General features: G+C 38.1%; 1 protein-coding gene across 3 annotated transcripts in view; it reads right to left on the bottom strand.

Moving 5' to 3' along the window:
* Positions 1-13,053, bottom strand: part of LOC106871713 (protein kinase C-binding protein NELL1) — a 413,759-nt gene extending 400,706 nt beyond the window's left edge. Inside the window, exon 1 of one of the 3 annotated variants that reach the window (XM_052976231.1) lies at positions 11,490-13,053. In XM_052976231.1, the coding sequence (XP_052832191.1) occupies positions 11,490-11,571 (82 nt within the window). In that variant the 5' untranslated portion in view covers positions 11,572-13,053. The remainder of the gene's footprint in view (positions 1-11,489) is intronic. The other 2 variants (XM_052976230.1, XM_052976225.1) reach the window with 2 other exon arrangements.
* Positions 13,054-14,026: the final 973 nt, after the last annotated feature.

The raw sequence follows: 14,026 nt of genomic DNA, 5'->3' as shown, positions 1-14,026 counted from the left end.
TATATATATATATATATATATATATATATATATACACAGGCACTCAGCTATGACTATGAGGGTCACAGTTGATCTGATTAATGGAACAGTTTGCCTGTGAAATTGATGTGCAAGTGGTTGATGAGCATCCACAGACATGTATCCTTAATGTAATTCTCAGAGAGATTCAGTGCTACACAGTGTGACAAGGCTGGCCCTTTGAAATACAGGTACTACTCATTTTTTGCCAGCTGAGTGGACTGGAGCAACATGAAATAAAGTGTCTTGCTCAAGGACACAATGTAATGTCAGGAATTAAACACAAGGACAATTTTCTATTCTTTTCTATTCAAATACATATATACATACATATAGACAAAAATTATGGATTTTTTGTTTTTAGTCAGTGTTGGTGTTACCTAAGGTGAGTTGTCTGACACGGTAAATATGGCAGGGATACAAGGTTCTGTGAAATAGTGTAGTAAATATGTAAAATAATACTGAGAGAGGGAAAGAGAGAAAGAGAAAAGTATGAGAAGGAGGAGGAGGAGAAGAAGAAGAAGAAGAAGAAGAAGAAGAAGAAATGAGAAGCAATATGAATGAATGAGAAGAATGTAGGAAAACAGTTAGGATGTGAGAAGAAAAAGACTAAGAATTAAAAGAAAAACAAAAGATAGAAAAAAGTGAATAAGAGGAAAGAAAGGAGAAGAGAAGTAGGATGTGTGAATAAGATGAATAGATGAATGAAAAGGAGGGAAAAGAGAGTACAAAATGTGAAATAAGTGAAATATAATAAGAAATGAATGAAAAATGAAAGGAGGAATGAAACACAGAATAGAAATAAGAGTAATCTCAGTTAAGAGATCTGTAAGATATAAAAAAAATTTGATTCAGTGAATGACCGATTAATAACTGGATTTAATACTAGCTGGACAGCAATGTGTAAAACATCAGTAATTAAGGGTTTTACTACATGCATGTAACATGCGATAATTAAATTGTTAACCTCTGTTGAGGTTAAACTAGAGAGTTCCCCTTTTACTTGAAGCCAGAAAAAAACCCACCCTTGACGTTCACAATGATAGTTGCCTTAGGGCAAGATGGTTTTCAGCACCCATACAAAAAGAATTTTACAAGCCTCTCACCAGTATTTCATTATTTCAATTGAATTAAATTATGCACCCTGTATCATCTATATTCACGAAGAGTGAGAGGGGGGTGAGGATGGAACGAAACGGAAAAGATAAAACAAAAATAAGATAAGACAGACATAGCAATAATTTAATTTGTTCTCTGGACAGCAATTTCTCTGGAATTGCCTCTTGCCACCTTAAACCCCTAACCAAGAAAAAGGGAAATAGACCTTACTTTCACAGAATCCTTTTCTAGGCCTATGGACATATAGACATCTATCCTAACAGTGTTCAAAATTGAGGCTTTGAGCTATTAAATTGCCAAATCAAACATTCAGTCAGCTCAGCACTCTAGCCATGAAGCCATTTTTTGTTTTCTTTCAGTCGATCTGATAATTATTATAAATATAATTCTGAATGACTCTCAGAACATAAAGTTAACCTACACCAGGAGTTGAACCACTGACCATAAGTTTTGAGCATATTGTGACTCCCAAGCCTGAACTGACTTTGTTCCAACTACTCTCAATTAAACAGACCCAAGTTTGTGATACTAATGACAAATTCTTTAGTTTGTTATATATATATGGTGACAAGATGAGCATCTGGCTGTAGAAATCCACCTCAACAAATTCCATCTGACCCATGTGAGCATGGAAAAGTGCAACTTAAAAATAATATGATGATGGTATATGTGTGCATGCTATGGTTGTCCCCAACCACCACTCGATAACCAGTGTTGCTTTGTTTATGTCCTTGTAACTTAGTGGCTTGGCAAAAGAAACCCATAGAATAAGTACCAGGCTTAAAAATAAGCACTGGGATCAATTTACTCAAGTAAACCCTTTAAGATGGTCCCTGTAACTTGGCAAAAATGACCAACAGAATAAGTATCAATCATAAAATATAAATACTGGAGTTGACTTGTTTGACCAAGCCCTTTAAGGTGGTTCCCCAGCATGGCCACAGATCAATGACTGAAACAAGCACCCAAAGTGGGCAGTAATGCCTTCCTGGGGACAATGGAAAATTTCAGTGGGGTGTTGAAGAAAAGTGTGGTGATAGTAGGGTGGTCAAGAAGGCAATGGATGTAAAAACAACAAAATCATGGGTTAATTAAGTTAAATTTTATTGTTTTATAAGTGAAATACAGTTGTTTTAAATTTGCTGCAGAAAAGGTCTATGTTTGTGGTGATAAGTGGTGGTGGGGGTGTTAGGAACGTGGCCTGAGTGCCAAGGGGGCAGCAGTCCCCAAAAGTTTGGGAACCAATGCTTTACAGAATGTATTTGTCCCCACACCACTTGAAAAAGCTGCAGTTGGTTTGTTTACACCCTACTCCTCACTTAGCAGTTTGAAAAAAAAAATGATTGATAAAATAAGAAACTGATTTAAAAAGGAGTTTATTTGTCTGACTAAAAACCCTTCAAGATGGTGCCCCAACATGGCCACAATGGCTGAAATAAGTAAAACATAAAAAGGTATAGATCTAATCAAGCTGACACAAAAATATATACAGAAATCAAACTTCCTTACTATTCCATATATAGTATGTTACTGGTCAAAGTTTTTTTGTTTTTTTTTTCCGCTGTCACATTCATAACATGCTTTAAATAGTATTACTCCTTCATTTGTTCTTTCATTCAGAATAGCACCAATCTGTATTCAGTATTAAAGCTCAACCACACTCACCACCTGTAATTTCGTTAGCTCAATCATAGACAACTTTCAAAGCTACAAGTTTCAATTACTTGAAATAGTACAGGGTATAATTTCAGGTAATTATATAGTAACTTTTACCTATGGATTCACATTACTAGCAGATCTAGGTTAGGTTGATATATATATATATATATATATATACACACACACATATATATATTATATATTCAACTGACATAATTTATGTTTAGGGTTGTTCAATGTTGATTCTACTACTACTACTACTGCTGCTGCTGCTGCTGCTGCAACATAGATGTCAGTTACCACAATATAAGCAGTGTCATGCATTATCAGTCTTCCATGAAAAAAAAAAAACTGGTCAAAGTGAAATAAGACCTTGCTTGAAAATAAGAGACATCAGCTGTAGGGTGCAAGATAGAAGACTGCGCTGGTATGATCATGTGATGCATATGGACAAGGATAGCTGTGTAAAGAAGTGCTGATCTTGAATTGTGGAGGGAAACTGTGGACGGGGTAGACCCATTAAGACATTGGATGAGGTAATGAAATATGATCTTTGGTTGTTGAGTCTCACTGAGGTGATGACAAGTGACTGAAACTTCTGGTGATTTGCTGTGCTTGGGAAGACACATCAAGCAAAGTGAAGTCGTGGTAATGGCCATTGCTGGAGACATCTAAAAAGTATTTGTGCAGGTGACATATGAAAGGCAACCAGTACACTCTTGGAGTGGTTGGCATTAGGAAGGGCATCCAGCTGTAAAAACCAAGCCAAAACAGAGCCTAATGCAGCTCTCTGGTATACCAGCTCCAGTCAAACCATCTAATCCATGCCAGCATGGAAAACAGATGTTAAATGATGATGATGTGTTGGTAATAGAAGAAGCATTTGATTGCCTTCAGTTATCTTTTCTTGCACCTATCTGTTATCATTCTCAACACACTTCTATATCCACCACTAATGCTCCAACCACCTTTGTTGTCCCACTCATCAGAGCCAGCCTGATGTACCTCTGACCTCTATCACTGCCACTGTTCATCTCCCTCCCCTCTCACAGACAGCACATTATCTCCCTACTTCCTGATTTATTTCCAGTGTTATGATACTGCTGCTCTCTACAACTTCTCGATAACAAGACACCAGTACTTGTCACTCTATAATACTTCAACATTTGGCACATGGCCACATCACGCTTTTCTCAAATACATTTAGTTGAGAGGGCTTTTGCTTTTTCTGTCTTGCAAGTTACTTGGTAACCTCACTTATGCTGGTATCATGAAAAAAGCACTAAATACACACTGTAAAGTGGTTGACGTTAAGAAGGACACTCAATCCAGTCATAAAAACCAAGCAAAGTCTGACATTGGGATCAACTAACACATGCCAGCATAGAAAACATGTTAAATCATGATGCTGATGACATAAACACACATATATGTGTGTACATACATGTTATACATACACACACACATGCACACACACATAACAGACAAATACAAATCTATCAAATATCATGCAGCATGGATTCTTAATTTATTAAAATTGTTCTGAGGATGTATCTTCATCGTACATAGTTAAGACTAGCTTCATATGAGGAAGGGAAACAATCTCATGAATCAAGAATTCTCCAAAGTCGACATGCCATTAAGGAAAAGGACAGACTTATTATCTGGTTTAATAATATATACATAATTTGCAGATACATATTAATATGTAAATATATTCATAAATGCATACGTACATACATAATGAACTAAGTCAATAATCATTGAAAAGGTTGTAAGTAGCAACAAAAGAGCTTTGACAAACAAAAACGAAACAGATTAGTTCGTTGGATACTTAAACAATTAACTAATAATAAACGAGTGGAATTGAACGAGTGTGTGTGCTAATTATCTTGGCATAATGACTCTCCCTAGACAACAAAATTTGTTTCAACACACAAATTCATAAAAAGAATCTTGCAAACCAGATACAAAAATGAAGTATATATATGTGTGTGTGTGTGTGTGTGTGTGTGTGTGTGTGTGTGTGTGTGTGTTTTACTGGTTTCAGTCATTTTTAGAGTGTGGCCGTGCAGAATAAGCTCGGTACTTATTGTATTGGTCTCTTATTCCGAACTGCTAAGTCATAGGGACATAAACACATCAACACCAGTTGTTGAGCAGTGGTGGGGGACAAACACAGACACAAAGACAAGCACACACAAACACACGTATATATGACGGACTTTTTTCAGCTTCTGCCTACTAAATCACAAGGCTTTGATCAGCCCAAGGCTATAGTAGAAGATATTTGCCCAAGGTGCCATGCAGTGGGACTGAACCTGGAACCATGTGGTTGAAAAGCAAGCTTCTTATCACACAGCTACACCTGCATCTTATATAAATATATATTTACATATGTATATATAAATTTACATGTACACATGTATATAGGTATATCTATGTAGCTACACACACACACACACACACAGACACACACACATACACTTATATTGGTCTGTGAATCCATATATACATTTTCATGTACTAATACATACTCACTCATAAATACATGTATAAGTAGATTATACATATATATATATATATATATATATATATATATATATATATATATATAGATAGATAGATAGATAGATAATTCTTATTCTATCTACTTTGTCAAACTGCTAAGTGATAGGGATGTAAACATACCAGCACCGGTTGTCAAGTAGTGGTGAAAGACAGAGCAACACACAAACGTTTCCATTTTTGGTCAGCCTGAGGCTATAGCAGAAGTCACTTGTCCATGCAGTGGGACTGGACCTAGAACCATGTGATTGGGAAGCAAGCTTCTCACCACACAGCCATGCTTCTCTCAAGGATCAATCCATCGGTTTCGACGACGAGGGCACCAGCTGATACGATCAATGGAACAGCTTGCTCTTGAAATTAACGTGCAAGTGGCTGAGCACTCCACAGATACGTGTACCCTTAACGTAGTTCTCAAGGAGATTCAGCGTGACACAGAATGTGATAAGGTTGGCCCTTTGAAATACAGGTACTTCTCAATTTTGTCAGTAGAGTGGACTGGAGCAACGTGAAATAAAGTGCCCTGACACAATACGTTGCCGGGAATTGAACTCACAACCTTACGATCATGAGCCGAACGCCCTAACCACTAAACCCCGCGCTTTCACACACACACACATACACACACACACACACACACACACACACACACACGCACGCACACACACATACACGCACTCTCTCTCTATATATATACATATACATATACACACACACGCACAAACACATAGGCGTCTCTACATATACATATTTATGCGTTACATATATATATATACAAATATGTACGACGTTCTTTCAGTTTCTGTCTATCAATCCACTAAGGCTTTGGTCGACCTGAGTCTATAGTAGACGACACTTGCCCAAGGTGCCACACAATGGAACCGAACCTGGAACTATGTGGTTGGGAAGTAATCTTCTAACCACACAGCCATACCTGCATCTATCTATCTATCTATCTATCTATAAAATGAGATAGAGAGAGGGAGAGATGAATACGCACACACACAGAATGGTAGATAGGTAGATAGATAGATAGATAGATAGAGAGAAATTGAGTGACAGAAGGAAGAGCATGACAGATAGCCAGCCAGATCAATAGACTGAGGTACTGGTAGACAGACGCAAAGACATTGATAGACAGACATAGATAGACCGGCAGACATATAGGCACACAAGCCAACAAAGAGAGATAGATAGATAGATAGATTTTGTATTAATAGAAGTATAATAGGAAGATACATTGATAGCCAAACTGACAGATTGATATGCAAAACGGCAGGCAAACAGACAGGCAGATAAAGTGTGAGAAAAACTGATGGGTAGATACTTATAGGAAAATAGATAGATAGATAGAAATTCTGATAAATGTATTCTAATTTTGGCACAAGGCCAGCAGTTTTGAGGGGAATGGGCAGTCGATTACATTGACCTCAGAGCTCGACTGATACTTATTTTATCGATGAAAGCAAGGCTGTACTCGGCGGAATTTGAACTTAGGACGTAAATGGCCGGAAAAAAATGCCGCTGAGCATTTTGTCCGACGCATTAAAGGTTCTGCGAGCTGGCCGCCTAAATTTTGATAGACAACAGTATAGATAGGAAAGCAGAAACAGAGACAGCTATACGAGCGGTTGGAGAGATTGATAGGCAGACAAACGGATAGAGACATACACACAGATAAAAAAAAAAAATAGATAGACAGGCAGATAAATACGCAGAAAGGTACATTGATAGATCGAGATAGACGGATGTGCGTTTATGCACACACACACATCTATCTATCTATCTAGCTAACTAACTAGATACATTTCTTTTATTAGCCACACAGGGCTCAACGAAGATGGGACAAATACAATGTAGAGCTTTTCTTTTTGGGAGGGGGAAGGAAAAAAAGGGGGGGTCGATCAAAAGGGATCGTAGGAAGGAAAAGGGGGTAGTTCGATCAAAAGGGATCAAAAGGGATAAAAAAAAAAAGGGCGATCAATAGGGATCGTGTATCACAGTAATGTTCTCGTGTAAAAGGAGGGGAGGACAGTTTAGGTTTGGCCGTGGAAAGAAAAGCCCTAACTAGATAGAAAGAAAGAAAGATAGATAGATAGATAGATAGATAGATAGATAGATAACCACCTACCTACTTACCTACCTACCTACCTACATAGCTAGCTGCCTACCTACCTACCTACCTACATAGCTAGCTGCCTACCTACCTATCTATCTACCTACCTAGATAGTTAGATAAATAAATAGATAGATAGATAGATAGATAGATAGATAGATAGATACATAAATACATACGTACGTACGTACATACATACATACATGGGCTTTCGCATAATTTCTATATTCCGAATTGTTCTCACGAAGTTCTGGTTGTTTAAGAACTACGATGGAAGACACCTACCCATGAAGCCGTGCTCTGGGACAGAACTCAGTAACACCTGTATGCTATACATACAAATACGAACTAATAACATTCCTCTCCCACGTGCGAAACTGAGTATTACCAATTGGTTGATAACTGATGAAGAATTAGGGACCTTCTGTGTCTGTCTCCCGTCCGGTTGTACACTCAGTATACATTGTGTCGTTTGTTTATTTACCATACATTTTTTTTTTCATTTAATGTGTGTGTGTGTGTGTGTGCGTGCGTATATATATATATATATATATATATATATATATATATATATAATACGGGGAAACCGTCTGTGTGAATCGAAAACTACCCAGTGTGTATGACGGCAGTTTTATAAGCTTTATTTCAATGGTTACCGACAACTTGTATGATGTTTCCTCTTAGCAAGTTGTCGGAAACATGAATTTGATAAATGTCATAGTTGGGGCCCAGTTAATGGAATTGAACCAGGAATCACTTGGTTCGCTACTGCTTTCAAATACGGTTTAACAGACCTCTTCCTCCCATCCGCACCCCGTGTTCGTATGGACCAGCGCTTATTTATTACTGGCTTCCGTGCAGAGTTAAACGGATAGTAAAAATCTCTCGCTGTTCTTGTCTCCCTCACACACACACAGAAATACATTACTTGAAGTTTCAGACAGAAAAAGGAAAAATAAAATGGAAAAACTTAATAAAATAAAAAGAGAATGTTTCATTGTTCAGGCACTTAATTCTGAATGATGTGTGTGTATGTATGTGTGTGAGCTAGTGCGTGTATGTGTACGTGGGTATAGGGGGTGGAGGAATTCGTTGGTAGGGTTTTGTGGGTGTTTTATATTATATATATGCGTGTGTGTAAGGTTGTAAGATCTTTAGCACGATTTGTGCACGGGTAGCAAATATAATTGGATCATAGTATAATATTAGCCGCACTGAAGAAGCTTTTTGTGTGACCATCGGAGTAGCTAGAAGTAGCAGCTAAATCTCCTTCAAATCACGCTCCTGCCGTATCAAATAGGGAAAGGACACACAGGGTAACGCTTAGAGATACTCTTAAAAAGATGGGATGGTCACGGTTGGAATGTCAACCGTAACCATCTCATTAAGGTCCGCTTAATCAAAGTACACCTCGGGTTAAACGACTGGCCCTATGTGGTCGCGAGAACTACTGAAAGAGTTAGCACATCCCCTCAAACTGCACTTTAAGATATTAAAAACGACAGCAGATGATGTTATCGGAGATATTCAGACCTAATCTAAGATGGAACGTCCGTGGCTTGAACGCTTTGATCGTAGGCCTTGCTTGGTCACAGCTGACCTGAGGCTAAACTACAGGCAGCTATTTTATTGATCACAAATGAATTGGAAGGATACATATACCTATTTATCTATGTGTGTAACAAACATGATATCTAATTTTATTTGGTTGAAATATCTGCGTATGTGCGTGAATGATCAGGCCTCAATGGTGAGGGCGACGGAAAATAGTGAGGACACCAGAAACAGACGGATATTGGGAATTAAGCACACACACACACACGTTTAACATCGTGTGCGTATGTGTGTATAAGGGAAAGAAAACAGAAATCAAGTCGTATGAACCAGTGGTTTATGTGTATATACATGCTACAAGGATACTTGCGTGTTTATATGAGAACCTCAGTTCATCACACACACATACACAACACACAAACACACATATATATATATATACACATACGCATACTCACGTATGCATGTGTATGTGTGTGCTAAGTGTGTGTGTGCAGATTTAAAAGAAAACCACACACACACACACACACGAGTCCTAATGCGTGAGATTATTAGAAACCTCTATGAGCTGTGTATGTGTGTTTGTCTACCTCTGTGGCAGTTTGTACATTTGTATGTATAATTGTTTGAGTGTGAGATAGTATGTTTGAAGAGCGCGTACGAGGTGAGGGACTGAAAACTGCAGGGAAGCCAAATGACTTCTGTACAAGTCTCTGTTTCTCTCTTTATCTGTGTGTGTCTGTCTCTCTAATAGCAGAAAGAACGACACTTATACACATACAAGTGAATTTGTTTCTTTTTTCCCTTTTTCTCTCGCTCATACAAGCAAACACATTTAGACACGTGTGTTGTTTTCTCCGCATGCACGCAACACGTAAAATACACACACACACGCTTTGACAGTGTTAAGAATGACCATCAAATCTCCGGACACGTTCCGAAGAGATTGCAAGCTGGAAAAAAACGACAGTATTTTACAAGCTTATTTTAGAGAATGGAATGAGATCGAACTGTCTGATGAAAATACTGACAAGACAGCAAAGCTACGTTAATACATATTATATATATATATATATATATTTATATAATAAAATCAGAAGCAAAGATAGGGATGGAAGTGACAGTATGACAAGAAGAAAAAAGAAAGAAAAAAAGATAGACTAACAAACAAACGGACAGACATAGCGACAGAGGCAGCCAAAACAGCGAATGGTGCTTTGGAATCAGGGGAATATTCCGCGCTCGACCAATTCCCACCTGAAGAAATACGATTGGCACCAAATATAAAAATGTTTTCGTTCTTTCATTGCAATTCATATATATATATATATATATATATATATATATATATATATATATATATAATTGCTGGATAGGTCTGAAGCAAAGTGAAACTCCTTACTTTTTCAGACACAATGCGCGCGTACACACACACAAAATTAAATTATCGTTTTAGCAGAAATAGAATAGTTCGAGGAGACCACCTTGGGTCGGTGAACATTTAATTCAGATTAACAGTGGCTACTTTAAAGAGATTACATTGTAAATACATATACATAGTAGATTGCACAAAAAGAGGTTTAGCGTGGTCAGTTTCTTTTCTCTCTTTTTCTTTTGAGATATATATTAGAATTACTGTTTCTGTTAAGGTTACATGTGACCACTTGATAAAAATTGTCTCGATGGTCAGTTGATAGAAAAATATTTACAGAAATACTTCGCAACTGATTTTCTGTGTTTGTGTGTGTGCCATATATCGATGAACACAAAATCATAATTATTGAAAGATCTTCATATAACTGTCGTATTTGTTGTGTGTGTGTGTGGGAGTGGGGTAAAATATCCGCATGGGGTGTAAACGAAGCTAAACACTGATAGGTAATCGACTGATCGAATGGATGAACGTATGGAATGGCTGGTATTAATATGTGCCTCAGACCACACGAGAAAGAGTAAAGATAGAGAGTAGCGATAAAATCCTGGCTGTAACTCTATTACACCAATATAGCACTGTGTGCAAAGATATTATTATAAGGGTACAATGTTTCGAAGTCATTATATATAATTGTTGTTTTGATCGATGTTTATCAATGCAGCCACACAAAATCAATACCTGTGTGAATGCATGCATGCGTGTGAGAGTGTGTATGTGTGTGTATGTATGTATGTATGTGTGTGTGTGTGTGTTTGTGTGTGTGTGTGTGTGTAAACAGTACAGTCCAAGGAGATGTCTCGGAAAGGGGTGGTGGAGTAATCAGAAAACCGAAAGTGTTGAGCGAGACCCTAAAGTGAAAAAAAACAACAATAGCAACAGAAGCGATGATAACAACAAGCTGGAAAAGGGAGTCAAGTGCAAAATAGTGTATGTGTGAGGCAGAGAGAGAAAGAAGAGAAAAAAAAGACAAGAGGTCGGAAAATAAGAAGTGAGGTGAAAAAAGAGGGTCCGAACACCTACCGTATCGTATGCATATTACAATTAAGAATAAAATGAGGCCATTGTTGTTAGCTGGTCCCATGCCGGTAAAAACTGCTGACATTCGAGTAAATCTGGTACATCCAACATGCTTTTAAACGTGTTTTACAATACACTGCAGGTTCACCGGCTTCAATAGCGGTAAACTGGCTCGATTTGATAGCAGCATAGTCCAATCTTGGCCGACCTATTCGAGGCTCCTTCGTACTCTCAATCTATCTGACGTATACAACTCTCCTACTAAACCTTTGTCTTTCTCTTTCTGTCACTCCCTCTCTCTTTTCTACTCTCTATCTGTCACTCTTGTGCGCTTTCTCTCTTTCGGTCACTTTTACTTACCACATCTCTCTCTCCTTCTCTCTCACTCTTTTCACTTTTCTATTCGCTCACTCTCTGTCTATTAATTTCCATCTAGCTTTCTTTTCCTGACGTGCTTTAACTCCTCCGTCAGTTAGTGTATATGTTTGCGTGTGTATATATGTATACATATATTTATATATCTCTTTTCGGTTTTCTACACTTTCTCTCTCTCCCTGTCACTCATCAGCCTCCTCTTTCACTGTCTTATCGCTTTGACGCGCTTAGCTCTGCAGTCAGCTTAGCTTAAACGTCTATGGCTCTCTCTCTCTCTTTCTTTCTCTTTCTCTCTCTGTCACTCTTCTGCACACACATACACAATCTATCTCCCTCTCTCTGATGCACTTAAATCCAATCTGTCAGTTACCATATGTCTCTAATTCCCACACACATACATATACTCTTTCGAACTCTTCCTCTCTTTCCGTCTTGTTTTTACTCCCGTTCAGCTTTTTTTTGTATTTGTGTGAATGAGAGAGTGAAAAAGAGAGACTCTTTCTGACTGATTATATCTTTATCTCTCTCATTAAGTCACAAAAAGTGCGCTTTCCACAGAGCTTTAGTTATTTTCCTTTCACACACTTACACACGTTTTGTCTTGCTTTTCTCTCTCTCTCTTTTTGTCGCGTCCGACACCTCTGTCTTTTCTATTTACCCTGTGTTTTTCTCTTCTTTTTTTTTTTCTCTTTCGGATCTTCGGGGTTTAGATTGTTACCTATCGCCTCAATTGGAAGACAACGGAATACAGAGAACTGAAGATAACGAATACGGAAAAGTAGAAGAACTCAAAGAAGGTTATGTTTTTGTTTAGTAAGATCCAAGCGACAAAAGGGAAGAGTCGGTCGGTAGATGACTCTGACAACGATCAGTTCTTGGGTGGGAACATGGGTGTATACGACAGCAGCAAAGCTGTTTGGGACTAACGAAGTGTCCGCGAGTATAGAGGTGGCCGTTTGTGGCCGGATAGGTTGTGTTGGCTTGGTCTGGCGGTTACAAATCGATGGCTTATAATAAGATATATGGATATGAATATCTATTTGTCTTCATGTACGCACATTGCAAAGGTGTGTGCGTGTGCGAGCTTGTACTTCGTATGTAAGGAAACAGGGATTATACAGGTTCTCGAGAAAGACAAACAAATGATTGCGTTTCTATAAACACGGGTATATGCAATATGTGTGTGTGTGTGTGTGTGTGTGTGTGTGTGTGCAGTATATCTGGAAGTGGGAGAGAGATAATAATAAACGTATCCAAATGCAGTATTTATGAACTATAGACAGGGGTAGCAGAGTCAAAATGGGTGGATGAATGGTGGTTGTTTGTGTCAAGACTTAGTAACTCCTTTGCGAAAAGGAAGCACGACTGCTGTAGGGTCTCTCTCCCTCTCTCTTTCCCTCACTCTCTTTCTCCTACTGCTGTTTTCTTATACCTATTGGCAACACCTTTCGATACCTTGACGTTATTGTTATTTCGTTTTTTGTCAACTCTTTTCGACTATGACGACATCCGTGCTTTACTTGATGTTTTAATTCGTGTGACTTAATCTTTTTAGCATTGTTATTGTACGTGGTGTCGATAGTAATAGTGTCGGGTAGACGTTTGTTTCCGTCATTTAGCTTTCTTCGAATTGTTGCCTGCATGTGATGGAAGGTTTGGAGTACCGGCGCAGTCGTTGCATCATGACCTTTGCAATCCATCTCTACAGAACTTACTCGTTTGATATCAACCGAAAAGAAAACAGAAACACTCCACACTGGCTAAATTTCAGACTTTAAAGAACACTTCCTAGCATTCCACATGACTAGCTGCAGCACCAAACACAAGTGCCTGTTTTATTTTAAAAACTCTAATACGCAGTTACATAGCAAATTTCGTCAGAATGACGAGTGGCCGTTGTCTGTATAGTGTGTTTAACATTGAGACTACACATATTGACTATTGCACATTGACAGAATTTTACAGCACTGCACTAAACTGTTGCGTTGCATATCAACATTTTACTGTTTTTACTACACTAACTATATTCTGTACAGGTAGCAAAACTTCAACACACCACACACTCAAAGCTATACGATACAACCTTGATGGAGTCATGAATATTTATAAACTTTCGTTTGCTGTTCTGAGTTCAAATCTAAGCAAAAATGACTTCCCCTTCTATC

Source organism: Octopus bimaculoides, chromosome 2 (assembly GCF_001194135.2).
Source record: "Octopus bimaculoides isolate UCB-OBI-ISO-001 chromosome 2, ASM119413v2, whole genome shotgun sequence".
Taxonomy (NCBI): Eukaryota; Metazoa; Mollusca; class Cephalopoda; order Octopoda; family Octopodidae; genus Octopus; species Octopus bimaculoides.
This window is presented reverse-complemented; position numbering and strand designations above follow the sequence as displayed.